Below are 22309 nucleotides of genomic sequence, written 5' to 3'. Positions count from 1 at the left end.
CCTAGTATCTATCTATCCACCGTTTTGATGGATAGATAGGTTATTGAAAACGGCCGTTAGTCGTTAAAACTTCGTATCTGACCGACACGAAGAGTTGCGGGTGGAGCCGAATGACTGTCCGAATGCAAGAATTCGCGGCTATACCATTCATCGCCCATGCAGGGACGAACTGCTAGATTATGATTGAAATAAACAAAACTGAAGGAGTCGCATGAAAGTTATACATTAATAAATCATATAAATAACCGTGGAATGTAATATTTTCATTAAAAATCGTATGGGAAGGTAAATAACATAAAAGGATTGATTTCTTGTATGGGGGGCTGTAGCCCTATAACCCTCAAAGACCAGCCGCCACTGACTGACGAAACACTTCGAGATCTATCAGTTATAAAATTGTCCAAATTTTTCAAATGAAAAAAGTACATGATGGGACGGCAATAGAAGCTTCTGTCTGTTCCTCGTATTACTTACATGCCCGTCCATTCCGTGTCGTTTTTCATCGGGGTGGCAAACCATGGTCAGCATCTAGTCTTCTTTGATGAAGTGTGGAGTGTAGTGGTCTAGTTCTATTCAGATCATAGCATTTGTTGATATATCTATATTGACGGATGTAAGGCATCTTAATTGATTCTGATTTCCATTTTATGTCATAATTATTATTATTATAAAAAATTTCATGCTACTAAGATGAAATTAAAGTCCTTGAAAAGGCCAATGTAATAAATATAAGGGGTAAAGAATTAAAATAAATAAATTCTCAACAAAACATTTATTGGAAATTCAATTCAGCTTTCGTTGTGATTCTTTGCAAAGTGCATGGAATGGAAAGGCGTTGGACTAGGAAATATAAAAATTCTTGTATTCCAAAATTCACATTGACACTAACAAATTTTGAACTATTATTCAAAATTTTTCCTTTAGGTATTCACAATCCTAACACACACAGTCTTCGGAACTACAAATTCTATGAAGGCACATTGGTTGACAAAATGTGCGGAGAATCAGAATCTTCAAAATTTTCTTTGTTTCAATAAATCATATGCAGCACCTAGTGCCCAACTAATTTCATGACCATTTATTTTCTTGAAAAGCTGAAATAAAGAATATATACTCCTTGTAATCACTGAAAGGTATTAGTTTCATGTTATTAAACGTTTCAGGAACTCACATTAATGGGCGTTTTCAATTGAAGCCCCAAACCATCTTGAAGTAGTATCCAGATAAAAGATAAGTCAAGGCACAGGAATGGCTGTTCTGTATTTGGAGTCCTACAAGCTGAAATCAGATCAATTTTCAAATAGTCCGAGTTCTGGCACTGAAAATAATTTCCTCATAATAAACAAAGGTTTGATTCAGCATGTCGGCTCTGAATGTAAATTTAAGTTAAGACTGCTGTCTGTTGAGCGTGAATATCGCTTTATTAAATTCAAAATTGAAGGAAAAAATTTTGAAAATATATATCTTAAAACTACCAAAATGTATGTTTTGTGAGAATTGCCAAATATCTTAATCAATATCGAATTCCGCCATTGACAAAACTGGTGCGCACTGAGTGCATATTTCAATGGCATCATGTCAAAAAACGCCAACAACTTCCGCACAGAGGTTATGAAAGTTATTTTGAATGTAAACTTATGTTGCCTCCTGAATTTCCGGAAAAAAAATCCCAGCGCTTTTTTACGCTCCATTTGTACTGACTAGTGCCGATTACCAGAACAGTTTTCAATATTTCCTACCAATGGTTGAAATTAGAATAAGAACACTTGTTGATATTCATATCAGCGGGTGGTATGCATCTGAATTTATCCTTATTATTGTATTCATTGCCTCACCGTTTAGGCGTGATCTTTCTTATTATTATTATCATTATCATTATATTTTCCTGATTCTCCATAGGTACCGAAGTATCACTCAGAAGCTCTGTGAGCTTGTACGAGTTCGGAGAACTAGTTGTGTTTTCTGTAGGCTTTGTTACTGTGTCCTTTGCACGTACCCGTATCGACTACAAAATTTCTTCCCTATTCAAAAATAAGTTTTCAAATGACATCCCCACGATTCGTTTATGAGAATGAAATTGAATTTTTGTACATGAAAGTTTAAAGGCAACTTATCAAAATCTTAATATTTCGAAAAATTTGTAGGATTTTCGATAAGATTTTAACGGTACAAGTTAGCACAATTTGATGCATAAGTTTTCATTGAGAAAAACGAAACGAATGTGTTGAGGAAGCTATTTTCTTTATTATTGATTTTCAACAATCCTGATTAGAAAATAATTTTCCGAACAAGGGGAATGCCACAAGAAAGAAGAGGACAGGAGGAATACAATCGCGCACTGCGAAAATGATTTTCTGCAGGGGATAAATAATCCAATATTCCACTGGACCGCTCCCATATTTGATTTGCCCCACTTATTTTCGAGTGGGCTCTGCCTTACACATCAGTTACGAGGTACAACCTTACCAGATCCAACAGCCAGTATTAATCAGGGAACTCGATAAAGGGAACTCTTTATTGATACATCTGTGAAGTTTTTCAGTCATAATCTTTCACCACCCTCGAATTCGCGGTCTCCACTTTAGTGACAAAGAAGTGGACACTGATTCAGAGAGCGGTCCATATTTACATTCTATAATTAATCAACTGTAATAAAATTATTCCGGCACTGAACGATTGCATTTCTTTTGTTGTATTCTTCCTCATGGCAAACCCTGAGATTGTAATTATATTTTTCGTAATCTGTATTCTATGTCTATTTCAGATGTTCAAATCCACTTTTTCAAAAATGTTGTAACGGGGTTTTCCTCGGCGGACTCGAGCGCCAGCTATTCTTTAAGGGAGAATAGCAAACCTACCCTGGCAGCTGCTAGCCGGAGACAGGGCTCCCTGGTGTCTAGGGTGTTAGCGACGCACAATGATAGGCAGAATCAACGTATACAACTTTTATTCGTCGAAAAGGGGAACACAAATAGCACTGCTACTAAATTTTACAGTGATTCGAAAGACGGACGGAATAGCACGGGATCCGATCTCAAGCGTTATACGGGGGTTAACGGACTTGTTCGCCAGCCAGAACCTGAGACGTACACTTGACGGACAGATATCGGGTCTTCAGCCAGGTGCGGGGATGAAAGACGGCACAGATTCACAACAGCTCACCCCTAGTTGCGCTCTTCGCCCCCTGAGTGTCCACGCCAGCGGGGTTCTTCGATAGCAACTGAAGTGAGCGTCGAAACAACGGGGAAGGGAAGAGGGTTCACCACTCCAAAGTGCCTCCGCACCCCCTGAGTGTCCACGCCAGCGGGGTGCTTTAGCAATAGGGGTGGAACTTAACCCGGGTTAGGAAGGGATGAAAGGAGGCTGAAGTTCCAATATAAAAGCAAATAACGGCGTGTCGTCTTACACTTGCCACTTGCACTTCGGGCAATCACCCAATACGGTGAACAATAATTATAAGAAAAAAAAAACTAAAGAAAAATTCTATCCCGGATGAATGAACTTAAAGAGAAAAAAATTCTGAACTCAAAAATACTTTTCTAATACTTGGAGGCAACGGCGGACGGTAATTAACGGCAAGCGTACTACTTCGGCGAATAATTAGTCAATCGTAAGCGAACAGATAGAAAATAAATCGTAAGTGAAGTGGCCTGCGGGGGAACATCTGATTTTATACCCACAGGGGGGGTGCGGAAATCAGATGTGCCCGACAGTCGAAATTCGGTAATTTTGCGTCGATGAAAACGTCTTAATTTCGACTTATCTGTGCTAGCGAACAAAAAAACTCGGTTATCTTCCAATTCAGGATGTTTTATACGGTGCGACATCGTTTTTAGGAAATAAAAACGGAATAAAAACGGTGCGGTATGTTTACAATTCCGAACGATGTCGGAATCCTGAATTGGAAATTCGAAAAGATTTCTCGGAAATTAATTCGAAACAAAATTATTTAAAAAGGAAAACTAAAATGATTATTCTAAAATGAGGGAATAGGTTGGAAAACCCATTTTCTCATTACAATGTTATATTTATAGTTTGTGAAATTTCTTGTGAACCGTAACTGTAAGCAATGAAAAATATTCAATTTTCAGCGGCACAAACCCAAAAGAACGGAGCACCAACTCTCCAGAATGGAGATTCTGATATCTCATTGAAAAAGTGAAAACAAAAATGTTTTCCAAAATTTAAAAGAAACTAACTTAACCTCAGCAAATAGAACAAGTCTGGCTATACGCGATACGTTCTCCGCTAATGAAAAATTACCTCCGATTGTGAACGAAATCCCCACACATTGTCGGTTTGGAACTAGAACAGATGAACCGTCGTTCCAAAAATCAAGCTCCGACAGGTATTTTAACCGACTATTCGGCACGCCGGTTTTTCACCACACACATCGGTTTTTGGCGCTTTTGGTACACGAATATTTTTGTCATATTATTTGGCATGGTGGGAAACGGCTCTAAGAGAATTCATCAGATTAAAAATTTGGAATTTTTTTTCGTGGACAAAATCTTTTATCAATAAATTTACCTTCTGTAGCTGCATTCTTGAAGTCTTCTAGTTCTATTCTACCACCTGTATAAGGATCTAAAAAACAAACATAATAAGAAATGACAGCAGAATGTTGTAGTTTTTATATAAATATACCAATTAATCCAGCTTCAGCAGCCTTATCGAAGTAATAACTGAAGGCAAATATGATTTTATTAGGTAATTCTTCGGGGGGCTTTGAATTATTTTGTATAAAAGATTTAATAATGGGTAGGCACTTATCCATATTAACAATAGGTACTTCGGAGCTAGTTAGGTAACCAACAGATTCATCCACCATTGTCAAGTAGTTCCATTGTGGCCCACTCACATAATACACTTCAGAACCATATTTGAATTTATGACCTATGAATTAAGGAGAAAATTAAGAGAATGAAAATGTAAAAGTTCACAAAAGTCCTGACCGTTTATAATGTGATTCACACATTCACTGGTAATGTTACTTGTATTATCTTGGCCATATGTCAATATAGCCTTTCTTGCTGCTTTCAATCCTAAACCAAGGAAACTATGTGTGTATACTGGTATGTTACCAGTTGGTGAGGAAGCCAAATGTATCCTGTCTCTGTGTTTCAAACTGGAGGGAGCGAGAGCAGCAAATGTGACTTGAGTTGAGCCACCCCCAAGATCAAGGGCGGCAACTGTATTTGCCGGATTTCCATTTATTCTACCTAGGGTACAAAATATATAAAAATAATTAGTTGAATTACATAACAAGATAATTTTAAAAAAGATGAGGTTCTTGCTTATGATGAATCCTGAAGAATTTCAAATGTCCTAAATGTTATAAATTCTTTACCACGACCATGTATACAGGATACAGGTCATATTCTTTATGTCGTTTATAGGCACTTCGAAAACGGTAAATTATACGAAGTTGGTTAAATTAGACAAAAGTTGCATACTACTAGAAATATGAAAAATTGCATCGATGCAAGCAAATATTGTCTAATCTTTGGATGCAAGCTGACTGCTCTTGAGTCCGCTTAGCGATCAGTTGCGTTGTTGAGAGTAGCTATTATAGATAATATTATATGTGGAACGGAAAAATTTTTAGAGCGACATAAAAAGAAGTTGGGATGTTAAAAACATCTTGTTTTCTATCAGTATTTTTTTACGTGTAAAATGTAAGGTATTGTTTTCTTCAACAAAATAATTGAATTTTCAAATACAATTTCAAGGGGAATGACAAAAAAGAATTATGTAGTACTCTCAATACCTCATAAACGAATATTTCGCTAGTTGACTGTACAAGGTGGGCAAATTTCGATGTTTTAGCACTACAGTTTTTAAACCAGAGGAGATAGACAAAATCTGATACCCCATTCTCTTTTTCTGAGAAACTAACAATAGTAGTAGTCATTTTTGGCCACTTTCTCTTGTTTTCGAGTTATAAGCAAAAATTGGAAAAATGGCGATATCGAAATAAATTTATATCTCCGCTAATACTGATTATACAGCTCTGAAACTGAAACATTATACAGGCACTTTTTTACGTAGAATCCAGTGGCGTGCTCGCCTTTTTAGCGGGATTTTAAATTACGAAGCTATGACCCAAAGTTATGTTTTTTTAAATAGGAACACTTGTTTTCTGTGCAATTCTTTGAAAGCTTAATTTTTACTGATTTCAAAAATATAAAACATCATATGGTTTGTATCACTTCAAATAATAGAAAATGGTCAAAAACCTTTTTTTCTCAATATTTCTATGGTTTCAACTTTTGATGAGCATAGAAAAATATAGCATCGTATGATTACCACTGTCTCCTTCTATAAGTCCTTTCATTATTATGAAAATTTATGAAATATATCTTGATTCTAATTTTGTGAAAATTGGTAAAAAGCATGAAAAGAATGACAGTGCCGGAAGGAGACTGCTTTTGTTATAGGAAAATCTATTTTTCAAAAGTTGAACCCATAGAAATATTGGGAAAAAGTGTTTTTGACCATTTTCTATTATTTATATTAAAACAAACCATATGATGTTAATATTTTTGAAATCAGTAAACATAAAGCTTTCAAAAAACTGCACAGAAATCTAATGTTCCCATTTAACCAAACATAACTTTGGGTCATAGCTTCGTAATTAAAAATCCTGCTAAAAAGGCGAGCACGCCACTGGATTCTACGTAAAAAAAGTTCCTGTATAATGTTTCAATTTCAGAGCTTTATCATCAAAATTAGCGGAGATATAAATTTATTTCGATATCGCCAAAAACCCATGAACCCATAGAAATATTGGGAAAAAGTGTTTTTGACCATTTTCTATTATTTATATTGAAACAAACCATATGATGTTAATATTTTTGAAATCACTAAAAATAAAGCTTTCAAAATATTGCACAGAAATCTAATGTTCCCATTTAAGCAAACATAACTTTGGGTCATAGCTTCGTAATTTAAAATCCTGCTAAAAAGGCGAGCACGCCACTGGATTCTACGTAAAAAAGTGCCTGTATAATGTTTCCATTTCAGAGCTTTATCATCAGAATTAGCGGAGATATAAATTTATTTCGATATCGCCATTTTTCCAATTTTTGCTTATAACTCGAAAACAAAAGCAAGTGGCCAAAAATCACTACTACTATTGTGAGTTTCTCGGAAAAAGAGAACGAGAATGGAGTATCAGATTTTGTCTATCTCATCTGGTTTAAAAGCTGTAGTGCTAAAACATCGAAATTTGCCCACCCTGTAAATCCACCTATAGAAGAATGCATTTTGATGATCCATGAGAAAAGTACCGCCGTGAACCGAAGGGCTTTTGCGCTGCTTCGCTTGCAGAAAAAAATAAATTTTTCAATATTTCTAAAAATGGTTATTGTTTTTAGACTACCTATCGCTATCGGGCTATCGGATTATTTTTTTATATTTTCTATTGACACGATTTTCAAGGAATTGTGCACAGGTTTGTTTTAAAATATTAGAAAAGAATTTAGATGCCTATAACCCCGGAACCATTGGGCGCATTTTTCCGATTATTACTAACTAACCCATTCGGACTCCATAACCTATACTGAAAATGTATAGTACGTAGTTACATTGTTCTCGGACATAATTAATTATTGTTGCTTGGAGCTAGCGTGCACTTGGTGACGTGAAGGTGTAGAAAACATTTGTATTTCATGCAGAATTTTTTTCATCAATTCATAGCAGGGTAGTTTCGACTATTCAATATAATTATCATAAATAAATGTCTGCAGGTAAGTGAGTTATATTATACATTTTTAAAAACTTTTGGTGATATCATCAAATTGAATTAATTTTTGAGGCTACTTGCTCATCAGATAATGCAATAAAAAGTTCATCATGTATATTAATAAAATTATTAAAGTATAGGTATTACAAAACCTCTTGATATTCAGCTACAAGGGTTGGGTTAGGTGAAATCTCTAAGATTCTCCGAAAGGGAGAATTGCTCTTAACTGATCTTCAGTGGTTAAAGATGAAGTGTCGGGAAATTACAGTATTTTTGACACTTGCCGTTGATTTTGACACCGAGTTTTTTATCATCTTGCATTGTTTGTTTTCTTAGAGGTGAAATTCGCATATCTTCTTTCCTCAGACTCGTGTCGCGTCGACGGTCTGAGTTGATTTCAATTGTTCCCGCCTCCATTAGTGGCCGGCACTGAAACGCTTGTTCGTTCGCTGTACCTGCATCTTGCACGAGATCAGTACAGCGTAAAACCCGTTCTTGCTCTGTATTGGGAGCAGAACTTTGAACTTTGTGTGGATTCAAATTGTGCCTCGCTCCTCCTCCTTATCCCTATTTTTTTTTCACGATCATGAGTAATTCGTCAAAATGCCGAAGTGTCATGTATGTTCCAAGCAGACAGCATCCCAGCGCTGTGTGAACTGTTTGAAATGTGCTTCCGGTCCGCCTACACTTTAGCGGAAGTCGATTTTTTGTAATTTTTTGATTTTATTGTGTATATTTCGACGAACTGAGTTCAAAAAAAGCGGTTTCACTTTTAGGAAACCAGTGGCTCAAAGGTTAAGCCACTTTGAAGGTTCAATGTTAAGTCTGACCTGAATGACATTTGACAAAATAATGTGAACCGCATCGAATGAATTTAAAAACTTACAATTCAGTTATTTGGTGCCTTGTTATTATGGTCTATAATATTTCACAACTGATGGTCATACACGGCTGAAAATTCATCAATCACTTAGTAGACGACGAATCCGAAGCTCAATGATCAACCAATTCCTATCAATGTATTCACGTTACTTTTTCGATACAACACTACAGTACAATTCTTTTCACTTTTTCATGAACGAAAATGATCATGAATTCTTTATAATTGACTTGAATTTGCTCTTTTCATTCCAAATTGTGTACGAACTTCTGAATAAGTTTTGGCATGAATCAAAGTGACAGAGACTAACTCGAATTCATGTTATCCATTGACATAGATTAATCTATGTCCATTGATATATTTTTCGACAGATTTGGAATGAAAAAAAAATCATATTGGTTGATATAGTTCATGCAAGTTGAATTTTCATGTGAATAAGGACTTGACTCTATAGCACAATCGTAATACATACTGTTTTTACCGTGCTTTCCCTATTCATTAGGTTTGTTCCTCAACTTTACCTTGTATAAGAATTCTAAGGTACCTAGTAAATTCTCCGAGAATTGAGATTGAAATGCCGATCATTTGATAATGAACGTTTACTGTATAATGTTTTAAATATAATCTATATAAATATACCAGCTATGACGCTAAGAAGTGATAGCTTAAGAATGGTGGTTTCAAAATGCAATTTACGACACCAGCCTCCGCGTATAAATTCTTAGAAACTTAACCCTAAAAAAACGACAACTTTACCAAATCATAATAAAATACTTGGTTTTTTGCTGTTACATATCATGGCTAACCTATGCTAGCCTAACGTAACCTAACCCAAACTAACCTAAAATAAACAAACGAGAATGAAGAATTGTATCAAAATGAATAAAAGTATCTTATTTCATTTAAATCTTCCATCGTGTGAATATGACGGTGCCAAAGAAATCTGACGTTAATTTCCCTGAAAAATAATTCTGTCATCTAATATTTTTCATTGTATGCATACAAGTGACAAACATAAAATAAGAGTATAATGAACATTACCCAGAATACTCTTAAGATTGAAACTTCAAGGTGGCGTTACTTTTGAACAAATGGTTTCCTAATGTTGATGCCACATTTATTGAACTCGCCTCGTCAAATTTCATAAGATAGGACTCCTCCTGAAGTCAAAGCAGCAAATAGAATACACTTAACATTGAAACTTTAAAATGGCGTAACATTTGAACCGATGGTTTCCTAACGTTGAAACAACTTTTATTGAACTCGCCTCGTCAAAATACATAAGATAGGACCCGTCCTGTACAAAAAATCGACTTCCGCTAAAGTGTAGTCGAGCCTGGCTGGAATATTGTTGTTGGTGGTTTTCAGCCTTTTCCACTCGACCCAATAATCAATTCGCTTTACTCATGTCCGAGCTTAACGAAATATCATCTGACATTTCCACTATCAAAACCACTCAATTGACACTCCGGTCTGAAATATCTGTGTGCTAGTCTATTTTACAGAGGCATTCCGCAGAGATTAGTTCTCACAGCAGGGTTCTGGTCGATCACTCGCTGATCCTTTCCAAACACGACGATGAGATTCTGCAGAGCAATAATAAACTTAGTATTTTGTCTGCTGATAACGATCTTATGAAAGCAGGCTTGGACACCGCATCCTCTTGATTGTCAATAGTCGAGAAGGCCTCCAGTTCAGCTACTCGGGATCCAGCGCTGGCAGGCTCTCTACCTGGACCTGCCGAGGTGCTCGATCGCATAACATTCTGGTCCGTAACATCCCTGAATCGGCTTTAGAAAGCGACACCGCACTCGTTTCACGAATAATCTATTACATTACTCCAAAAGCTGATGCTCATCGTGTCTCTCTTGAGAGAATTGGTCGTGTCGGGAGAGATCGCCCTAGGATGCTGGGGGTCACTTTCAGCAACCCAATCACTGTTACCAAGTTGCTGCGGAATAAAAAGTCTGTAAATGATGTGCCTGCTTGGAAGTAGTTCAGTATTTCGGATGACAATACACCTTCTCAAATTGAAGAACTATGCCAGCTGCGTGAGGAACTAAAACGTAGAAAAAAATGCAGGGCAGTCCAACATCGATATCAAATATGTTTCTGGTGTTCCTTCAATAGTAAAAACTTCAGCTCCAGAGAACCCGAAAAACTAAGCAGTCTTTACGAGTGGTCAGTTTCTTGTACCAACTCCCAGTCTCTCCGCTCAAAATACTTGGAACTACTTGCGTTTGCTAAAACTTACCACCCACCATTTATTCTTGTTGCTGAATCTTAAATCGATTTCAAGCGAATAACCTGTAATAACCGAGGTTATTGCTGGTTTTGCCCTTGGTTATGTCCCTTCACTACTTCTAACCTCACTTCAATAACCCAGCTCTCGAGTATGGTTATCTCCGGTTATCTGCGGTTAAAAATGAATTATAACCAATAATGACCAAAAGCGCTTGAATGCAGTTGGTTATTGTTGGTAATTACCAATGATAACCAGGTTATTCGCTTGAAATCGATTTTGGTTGCAACCTGGGATCCCAGATAGTTTGGTCGTTATACCTGGCTACTCCATTTTCAGATATGATGATGAGACAGCGATTGGTTATGGGGGAGTATGTATTTATGTCGTGGATGATGTTCTTGACTCCTTCTCTGTTCGTCCCTTTAGTCCGAGCTTACCTGGTGTTGATAGTCTATTCATCGACCTTCAAAACGGGAACAACTCACCCTTCTTCACCATTGGATGTGTCTATAGGCCTCGAACTTCCAACTCTGACATCGACATGGCTGCCTTTCTGGGTGATCTGTCGACGACGAAACGAAACCTCTATGTTGCTGGTGATTTCAACCTGGCCGATGTCGACTGGCCACTCTCTGCCAGGGTTTATAATTCGCTATCCAGTCCATATAGTCTAAGATCCCGCTGCAGAATCCCTACGTTCATTACGTACAGAGTCAAACACACATTTTTACATACGTTTATGGATAGGAGTATACACTGATAACACCGCAGCCTGTCAAAAGTGGCCGCAAGTAATTTTATTTAAATTAATGTTAGTCAATATTCGAAGAGAAATTTCGTTCACTCCGTATTGAAATAAAATATTATCCACATCATAGCAATGCATGTAGAGTTGCACACTTGGCCGCAACTACCTCGCAGCCAGGTGTAAGCAGGTAACATTTCGAAGTATTTCTACGTTCATAACGTACACGGATGTTTTCGATATCAAATTAAAGCTAATTTTTTTTCGAATTTGATGATATATGGCTGCCTGTGAAAAAATGGTCGCAAGTTAGGTCTGCCATCTGTTGAAAACGCGAGATATCCGAAATAAAGTGAAAGAGATGGCGCGCAACGCCACTCGTTAGATTAGGAATGTGTATGCTAGCCGTGTAAGTATTTAAAGCCATTGCGCATATTCATATTTATATATATTCATATTCATATCATCCGGATTCTCCATAGGTACCGAAGTACCCCTCAGAAGCTCCGTAAGCTTGTGCGAGTTCGGAGAATCAGTTGTGTTCTGTGCGTCGATAGATAGGGTTTGTAGCAAGGGGTTCAAACAATAGTAGAAACGACTTTACATTTAATCCAAAATTATAATTACCTAATGGATACTATGAAAAAAACTTAAAGTATAAAGAGATTTATTTTATAACAAAAATTGTTCATTCACTAAGTATCACTTGAATCAAGTGATATTTCAAATCAGTATATTACGTTTTCCTCCGATTCCTCGCTGCTTTCATAATCGCAGTTGTCATTATCGTCGTCGCCATCAGACTTATCTTCATCATCTGAAGATTTGTTAGCTGAGGTACGTAATACATTTTCAACCTGTATGGGAGTTGAACTTCCCAGAAACCGAGTTTTTAGCGGAAAACAACCGGATGACAAATTATTCATCAGGTTTTATCCGTACGGTGGAAATCTCGCGGCCATAAGCGCCGCCGAAAGTGCAATCCGGTTGTTTTCCGGTGCGAAACTAAACCGGAACACGTGTGAAAGATCCCATTATATCAGTGTTAAAGCGGCTACACACTACCCAACTCGGTCGGGCTAACTGTCGGGACGACCAGATTGGGCGTTGCGTACAGACGGCACGACCGCCGTCCAACTTGGTCAGTTGAATTTCACGATCGCTGGAGTATACATCGCTCGGATCAATGGTGACGGCAATTTTTGCAGCAGCGAATACCTCTCCAGTCAACATCTGAATACAGAATGAGCTCGTTTGCCTCGTTTCCACACGATCCAACTTGGTCGGTCGGTCGTGCGGTTGGATCCGACAAGACCCGACAAATCCTCTGTCGGCGGTCATAGCTACACACGGACCGATTTCACATCCAACCCAACCAAGTCGGCTTGTCGGCCCGACCGAGTTGGGCAGTGTGCAGCCACTATAACTCGGAACATCGGGTAAAAACCCGATGGTGTAGAATGAGTCCAACTCTCTCTTACTTTATTTCGGATATCTCGCGTTTTCAACAAATGGCAGACCTAACTTGCGGCCATTTTTTCACAGGCAGCCATATATCATCATATTCGAAAAAAAATTAGCTTTAATTTGATATCAAAAACATCCGTGTACGTTATGAACGTAGAAATACTTCGAAATGTTACCTGCTTACACCTGGCTGCGAGGTAGTTGAGGCCAAGTGTTCAACGGCAGCCATGGATTTTAGTATTCTCTACATGCATTGCCATGATGTGGATGATATTTTATTTCAATACGGAGTGAACGAAATTTCTCTTCGAATATTGATTAACATTAATTTAATTACAATTACTTGCGGCCACTGCAAATGTTCTTGATGGCACTTTTGCTCCAGATTTCACCCAAGAGACTGGTTTACCTCCTAGAATTTCAACCAATCGTGTCAACACTGGTTTAACGAGCATTGATTTTCCCCCTTCCCCTGTTGGAAACATCTTTCGGCTCTTGACGCATCTTCTGCGCCTGGTGGCGATGGAATTTCATCAAAACTCCTCAAGAAATGTGCCCATTCCTTGTCTTTTCCCCCTTCAAGAATATTTACAAAATCTTTTGAGACATCTTCTTTACCTCTATCATGGCGGAGTGCTCTGGTCACTCCTATCTTCAAGAAGGGTGGCAAGCTGGATGCATCAAAATATCGTCCCATTTGGTTTCCATCGTAGCCGATATTTGCGAGGGATCATACTTGATCCGCCCTAAAGTTTGCTTTAGAAAATAAAATCATTCCCGACTGCGAACACGGTTTTCTTCCTGGTCGTTCTGTAGTAACAAACCTACTGGAATGCATTGGTTGAGAGCACTCGTCAGAAAGGATCCCATAGACGTGGTATACCCGGATTTTTCCCGTGCCTTTGATCGTGTCCCCCACATGCGGCTGTTGTACGTGCTTGAGCATTTTGGATTTCGGGGTAACTCATTTGCATGGATTGCGGCCTTTCTCTCAGAACGATCATTCCGGTTTAGGGGAGTCAACTCCTTATCATCTTCTAAGTCGGTCACCAGTGGTGTACCACAGGGCTCAGTTCTGGGACCATTTCTCTTCCTTATTTATAGAGCCGATTTACCCAACCGTATTGAATCTCAATGCGCCCAGTTTGCGGACGACACGAAGATATACGCCACTCCGGGTGAGGACAACAGGACTTGGTTTCGATAGCACGTTGGTGCGAAGATTGGCAGCTACCTCTATATTTCGAGAAATGTTCAGTCTCGCATATGGGTACTAACAATCCTCGACTCCAGTACAGTATCTGTGGTCGACCTGTCTCTTCTTCCAGCGGCCACTCTGACCTCGGAGTTGTCATAACAAAAAATCTAACCTGGTCCGAGCATATACTATCTGCAAGTAACAGATCGAGAACATCCCTTGTTTAATTCAGAAGACCTTCGGTAGGTGTGATCCAGCTGCATGCAGTGTTCTTTATAAGACGTATATTCGCCCCATTCTAGAATTCGCTGGACCAGTTTGGAGCCCAGTGTTGTGCCGTGACCGTGACATCCTTGAGAAGTTTCAGAGACGGGTTACGCGGATGCCGTGCGGGGTGGTTCGTCCTGACTACGTGACAAGTCTCGCGATAATGGGTCTGTCGTCGTTTAAAGCCTGTCCAGATGCAGCGAGAAACGCGCGATTCACTACGCGCGTTTCGAAACGCGCGTGTCGAGATACTAGAGCACAGTAGATCTCGTCCACATGCACACGCGCGTGCAATAAAATCGCAAGTTCGACGCAAGCAATCGCAGGGATCTCGACTCGCGCGTTCTACACGCGTGTCGAGATACTAGGGTCCCAATGGTAGCGTCACTAGCGTCCAGTACACATGCGTTGGTTGCTGCGTGAGGACGGATTAAGTGAAATTTCGAAATGGAACTCGATAACGATATTGAACTTTTTATCGATGAAGTTGAAAGGCGAATTCTGTTGTGGGATATGGAATCACCCGAATATTTCAATCGTATTCGGAAAAAATGTTGGGAAGAAATTGTTGATAGATTTTCTGAAGAAGGTGATTCAGAAGAGAAAAAAGAACTTTGGATAAGTAAACCATTTTTATTAGTGCGCGAAGTAAGATTATACGGAATAAAAAAGTACTGCGTTACTTGGAACAATACATAAATTATTAAACCATTTGATTTTGTCAGGGCAGTTGACTCGTTTACAAAATATTCAGCAAATCGGTGTCTTGTATTACGTTTCAAGCGTCAATGAGTTCTGAAAAGTGCCACTATATATGTCAGAATTGCAAAAAGATAATTCTGTTGTGGGATATGGAATCTCCCGAATATTCCAATCGATGAATACCTACTAAAATTACATGTTGGGAAGAAATTGTTGAAATATTTTGTGAAGGAAGTAATTCAAAAGAGAAAAAGACCATCCACAATGGAAACCGAAGATTCAATAATAGGGAATACTGGACTGGAAACTCGCGTTTTGACGCGTAGACAAACACTACATGTGGACGCAACATGAAATGATACGCGCGTAGTCAATCGCGCGTTTCTCGCCGCATCTGGACAAGCTACTGTCCGTTGCACGCGCGGCGATCTTAGTGTCGCTTTCCGGTGCATCCGTGGACTTTTTGGCGCTGATTTGCGGGACCTGTTCGAGATTAATCGAGACGGAAGATTGCGTTGTCAATCGCTGAAACTGAAGAAAGAAAGTTTTTCCTCGGTCTGCAGGCAGCATTTCCTTCCAAACCGCGTGTTTGACTCTTGGAACCGCTTGCCTGAAGGTTTTGTCGGTTTTGGCACTGTGAATGCGTTCAAGAAGTCATATGATCGATTGCTTGGGCAGGGATAGTGTAGTTTAGTTAGTTCAGTTTGTACTTTAGTTAGTTTAGTTAATTTTTTTTTTTTTGAACACTCAAATTTGTTTTTTGTTTGTGAGTTTATAGGTTTTGCCTGAACTCTTGTTAATGTTATAATAATAATAATGAATAGTATAACCTATCAATAAATCTGATATTCTATGGTATCAGTACACAACCATAGGTAGCCAATGTGTTCATCTCATATTGGTGTTTCAACAAGAATTCGGAAATGTACTTAGTATTCCTCCGAAGTACTTGGGAGATCTTGAGCTTTTTGATAATAATAAAAAAACTGCTATAATATTTTCAGCACAGCACTGATATTTGGCTGTGAAAAAAGCTGAGACATTCCCTGAGCTTGCTGAAGCATACTAACTAGAAATACCAATCCAACATCCAGGTATATCACACCAAAATATTTCATCAGATTTATACATACCTAACAGAAAGTTTACAGTGAACCAAGAATATATTCCTTCATCTGTCCCATCCATTATTTCCACAGAGTCTTTTCTGGTGAGGAAAGGAACTTTCTTAAATAAATTCCTAACACTGTGTAATAGCTTTTCAGCCTTGTCGGTAGGCAGTAATCGAAGACCTGCAGTAGCTTTCAAAAGAAGTGAAGTATTTGTCCAATGTTTTTGTGGTATCTCATTCTTAGCCTCTTCAAGCAAACTTTCGATAGATTTTGCTCCCTTAAAATTGTGAGAAATTGAGAAACAATGAATAACCAACAATTACTGTACTGCCGTCCTAACATGAAAGGTCCTATCTGCAAAATTTAGGTTTTGAGAAAATACGGGGTTTTTGTTTCTTTTCCTTGTATAAAACACATATTATTTTAACAAACTCTTTATGCTTTATTTTAGATATTATGTCGAAGAATAGAACTTGATTGCAAAACATAATTTAGATTTATCTCTTCCCGGTTAGTAGATGTTTGATTATATTATATTACATTCATCACATTTTGCAGATAGGACCTTTGTTGTTAGCAAGGCAGTGTAGTCTACCTAATCTGGCACGATTAAGAGTGGTGAAGAATTAATTATATTGGAATATTTTAATTATGTACTTGATTGCATCAAAAATTTAAAGCAAATGAAGCATTTCACATGCGGTAGTAACAAATTTGTTTATACAAGATTATAATACAAATACAAAGGTTGCTATAAATGAATCAAGGGCTCATTTAGAATGGATGCAATATTTACATCTCTAAACTAGGGCTGCCAGATTTCTATGAATGAAAAGTGGGAGAAGGATTTCATAATTCCATTCCACAATAAAGTAATACCATATCATATATTAAAAGATTTAATTATCTAAAATAAATCAAGACTTAGGAAATGGTGCAAAAAGAGACATTTGAGGGGATGGAAGAAACAACAGAGTAGAGTAGTGTTGGATTTGTCATTTCACTGTACTTACATCCTCAGGATTCTCAGCAAATGAGGACAACCCTTCTTTGTTATATTTAAATAGTTCTTTATCCAATACCAAATGTGAACCTATATATGATTCATGGAATGTAAATGCTAGTACTCTAGAACCAGTACTTCCTGCATCTATAACAACAGCATATACTGGTTTATGATAGCCAAAATTTACAGCTAGTTTATCAATTGCGAGGGTTCCTATATGCCATGGAATGTTGTCCAAATATAAAACTGAAAAGAATTCAACTTGTAGTTGCACACAATGATAGAAAATACTCAACTCACTTCCAAAAAGGGTCAATATTGATCCACTGAGGATAAGACATAGTAAAGAAGTATGTATAGAGAATCCTTTCCTCGAACTCTTATGTCTTCTAGTATGCATTTGTGAATGAACATTTTGTTCTTTGAGCTGGAAGTATGAGAATTAAAGAAAACTGAAGAGAATAATGTATATTTAAACAAACTAAAACCAAACCAAAATATTAATGGTTAACATCATATAAATATAAATAAAACATCCATTATATTTGGAGGTTATGTTGATCAAAAATTAAACAGACTTACTGAAGAGTACTCTTGTAATTCCCTAAAATTGAATAAAACCATGAAATTAATAATAAATGACATGTAAAAAAATTACATCAATAACACTGAAAACAGATTATACTGGGTCGAGTGAACAGAAAAGAGCGGTGAAAACGTAAAATACATATGAACGACAAAAAAAATCATACCTTTGTACGTCTACGGAGTTCGCTAGTCATGGTTATTCAGGTTATTTTAGATTGGAATATAAGCTATAATTTGTCGGATATTCATTCAAGACACTTGGCTTATCGCAGCTAAGATATCGATTATATAATATAAAATAAAACGCAGGTAGAAAGGCCCTCGTTAAAAAAATGTCATTTTCAAAAATTCCTTCCTATTAATTGACTATTTACCATTCTAATTTGCATCTTGAGTCGATTATTCGAATAAACATATTAACCATATCATTACCAACAAAATTATTTTCGATAATTTTCATTTAGAGCTGAATTGTGGATTGCGCGACTCGTCTACATTATTGGTTTAGTAAACAATTATTGATAAAAACATTTATCAGTAGAGATATTGTAGATAAAGTGGAGCGTCTGCAAATATAATAATGAAAATAATAATTCATGTTATTCAAGGCAAAGATTTAAGAGGATATCAGAGACATTGTCTCTGATAATTATAATTTTTGATTCAAGGATGACTGTAGACTTGAGGCATTGTATCAAAGAGTTTTGTACGCTTTCTTCGGGTTAATAAGGACCAAGATTAACTCCAAAGTTTATAGATCTATATTATTAATCTTTGATTAACTCTATAAGGCTATAATCAGAGACTCTGCTAAAATCTTGGGTATGAGCCAGAGACAACTGTTGTCTCTGGATAATCTAGAATCGATTTCAAGCGAATAACCCGTAATAACCGCGGTTATTGGTGGTTTTGCAGTAGATCCTCTATCTACGGGTTTTGCCCTTGGTTATGGCCCTTCACAACTTCTAACCTCACTTCAATAACCAGAAGTTTAACCCAGCTCTCGAGTATGGTTCATGGACCTATAATACCAACAGGTTAGTATTATACATCTATGGTATGGTTATCTCCGGTTATCTGCGGTTCAAAACGATGACGTTGAAGGGCTAGTTCATGACGTCACGATATTATAACCAATAATGACCAAAAGCGCTTGAATGCAGTTGGTAATTACCCATGATGATCAGGTTATTCGCTTGAAATCGATTCATTTCGAGCGAATAACCGATAGTTGGTAATTACCGCGGTTATTGCTGGTTTTGGTTGCTTTTGTTTTTTTAATTTTTAGTGTTCTGTGGTTTTGCCCTTGGTCGATAGACTAATATAATAGGGAATACTCCTTTTCTAAAGAAAATGATGTATTTTTTGTGAAATATCTTTAAAACGTCACATTTTGAAATCACCATTTCAACCGTTCCCCAAATAAAATTATTTGAAGTACTTAAAAATTAAAAACAAAAATGGTAGTTTAAAATTGTGAGTTTCGTTTCTATTGTACAAGTTGGCAACATCGACTGAAATATGCGTTGATAATAAAGGACAACAAATACACTATGCAAAGATTATAGAGTTACTCTATAATCTATACTATATATACTTTACACTATATATACTATACTCTATATACTATACTATATATACTATACTATATATACTATACTATATATACTATGCTCTATAATCTTTGCATGTATCTATGTTCTAAGGTCAGCACAGTTTGGAGAGTAGAGAGAAAGCAAAGATTATAGAGAAAGCAAACCTAAAGTCGATTTAATTTTAAAGCTTCCTTTATCCCTACTAAAAATGACACTAAAGAAAGCTTAAAGTGACTTTAAATTGGATTATGAAACTGGACGTAAGACGCCAAAATATGGCTATGATAATCGCCAAAATATGGCTAAAATTTTGCCATCCAGTGGTCGCCACTTTTTATTTTATTAGGTCTATGAAGTAAACAAACAAATGACAAAAGTGCCTTAACTTTTTATTTGCAAAAATAGCCACCAGAGGGCGTATCGCTTATTTTGAATTCCCAATAGACAAACTAGCACATATTACCAAAGAGGAACTCTTTCTCTGTAATCTGTGCATGTCAGTAGGATGCATAGACTATGGAGGGTATGGGTATGGAGTATGGATATGGCATTGATGTTTATGTTCTGTGGGGTATGGGTATGGAGGTCTCTACCCTCCATAGCATAGACCCAATAAAATTGTATTATTGTATGTATTAGAGGGATTTTTAGCCAGATATCGTTAGTAACCGCCAGTAACAGGGGGTGGGTAGTCTGTAGACTCTATGACTGTATAGTAACCGAGCGGTTACTTCCCTACTATTGTCATTCTTCACCACCTACTCTGTAATCTGTGTTCTTCACCTCCCCCCACAAAAATGAGTTAACGGTTATAGCTCTCAATAAAATCCTACGGTTACCTTTAACTCTACCTTCTACCCAAATATTATCAAACATTAACCTCCTCTTTGTAGTTTGTAGACCCTATGACTGTATAGTAACCGAGCGGTTACCAGAGACAAGAGAATTCCTTTCTCCTCCTCTCCTTTCTCTATGTGATAACCGTTTCTTCGCTGAAACATAGCGGTTATTAGTGTTCTGTGGTTATTACTTTACAGTTACCGTTTATGAAACGGTATCTCGCTGAAAAATCCCTTAGATCATAGAGTCATAGAGAAAGTCTCTGATATTAGTGTTCTGTGTTATTAGGTCTATGGACGAGGAGCTAAATGCTCATATCCGTACCGACGTTGCCACGTCTGTCGTCTACTTTTTAAGCCACAGAACATTTGAAAACTGTCAACTGTTCATCTCTGACAGCCTGTCAACTCATTTCACATGTCTTATTTATTTTTATTTTGTTATGAGAGACCGTTTATTATTTACATTTTTCATTAATATTCTTTGTGAAATTGTGGTAATAGTTATATCAGAAAATCTGTATTGAATAGATGACCAATGCAACACAAATAACAGGGTTGCAATCACTTACAACATGATTAACAACAAGAAGTTTTGAGCGGAACGTTAAATTAAACTGATATATCTACATATAACAACATAAGGGTCCTGTAACGTTCCTCGAACAACTGAAGAACATTAGAATCATTACTTGGAAGACTGAACCTGGTCGAAAGACCCTCTCGGTCAAAACAAAGATTTGGACCATTATAGGCCCCTCCAACCTTCTAGCCTAACAAAAATTGTGGAGGCAAGCAAAAGCGTCATTACAAGTAAAACTCCTCACTTGACGAATATTTTCGTTGTTCCAAGGTATAAAAGAGTGGTATTTTACTTCATCTAGAACTCTAAGAATATTTATTTGGCAATCTGTAATAGATGAATAGATATATGAAAAGTAAGTTGATATTAAACTTTTGATATGATAACTATCATCATCATATATCAAGATTTCTGAATTAACTATAAATTTTCTTTCAGTGAATACAAAGAGTACCTAATTTATTGAAATTTTGAAAACAAATCAAGAAGTGGCGGATTTTATTCCCAGAAGATAAGCCAGATGTACGAAAGCATTCAGAGCATAGCAGCCTACAAATACTTTATAATTAGCCTTTTACCTAGGTTACTCTATAAAATATTTGGAACAAAATATTCGAGGAAAGTGTTTCACAAAAGGATTAGCACAGATGAATTGATGTATATTTAGAGAAGGAAATAATGACCAACCTGTAATAAAATACTGATATGAGGATTGTGAAACTCTGGATCCATATGGAATGCGTCTGGTAGACCATTGTTCCTGGCCTTTATTTCTACAGCGTTTGTACGGGTAAAAAGAGATGGAATGAATATTTTCTCAAAATGTAAATACGTAATATTATGTAATTTAGTTGTATTAAATATTCTTGAAAAGATGCACTGTTTCATTGAAAAGGTGTATTCAATATAGGTATATCTAAAACAGGAACACTATAGTAGTAGTAATAAACTTTATTGAAACAATGTTTCCAAGGGTTAACAACTCAGGTCTTCCTGCCCAGGAACACTATAAAAATATAATCGATACAAAATAGAACTAGTTAGAAAAACAGCATAAATATAATGAGTATAAATAATAATATAACTAGTATAAGTCAGCTCTCCTAATAATAGCAGTTTTGTTGTCTCCTCGTCAAGTAATTTAAGTGAAGCTTCTTATGCTGAAATACAGAAATTTCTTCCGGAATAGGAACAAAACTTAACACTGTTTCCTCGGCCTCCACATCCAACAACACAACGAGAAAATGGCATAATTATTCACTTCCTGCTAAAATACTGTGTGACTTTCCCAAGATATTGAATACTTTCATTACCATTACTGGCATTAATAACGTA

General features: G+C 37.0%; 1 protein-coding gene and 1 long non-coding RNA gene across 5 annotated transcripts; one reads left to right on the top strand and one right to left on the bottom strand.

Annotated features, from left to right (window-relative positions):
• Positions 1-757: 757 nt before the first annotated feature.
• LOC123309610 (ectonucleoside triphosphate diphosphohydrolase 5) lies at positions 758-18703 on the bottom strand. Of its 4 annotated transcripts, XM_044892809.1 has the most exons (10): positions 18122-18697; positions 17952-17973; positions 17670-17796; positions 17377-17615; positions 16385-16640; positions 4956-5222; positions 4648-4896; positions 4531-4587; positions 1172-1278; positions 758-1094 (listed from the first exon to the last, which is right to left on the bottom strand). In XM_044892809.1, exons 3-10 carry the CDS (start codon positions 17767-17769, stop codon positions 1014-1016), a joined length of 1356 nt encoding a protein of 451 aa, XP_044748744.1. In that variant the 5' UTR covers positions 17770-17796; positions 17952-17973; positions 18122-18697; the 3' UTR covers positions 758-1013. The 4 variants fall into 4 exon arrangements, with proteins under 4 accessions (XP_044748744.1, XP_044748743.1, XP_044748742.1 ...); XM_044892808.1 differs by lacking the exon at positions 17952-17973 and having other exon boundaries at positions 18332-18703; XM_044892807.1 differs by lacking the exon at positions 17952-17973.
• Positions 18704-21234: 2531 nt separating this feature from the next.
• On the top strand, positions 21235-22162 carry LOC123309824. The gene is made up of 2 exons (XR_006537293.1): positions 21235-21329; positions 21413-22162. It is a non-coding gene; the product is annotated as an uncharacterized LOC123309824 (long non-coding RNA).
• The last annotated feature ends 147 nt before the right edge of the window (positions 22163-22309 follow it).

Source organism: Coccinella septempunctata, chromosome 3 (assembly GCF_907165205.1).
Source record: "Coccinella septempunctata chromosome 3, icCocSept1.1, whole genome shotgun sequence".
In the NCBI taxonomy this organism is placed as follows: Eukaryota; Metazoa; Arthropoda; class Insecta; order Coleoptera; family Coccinellidae; genus Coccinella; species Coccinella septempunctata.
Note: the sequence above shows the minus strand (reverse complement) of the source record. Positions and strands in the feature narration are given on the sequence as shown.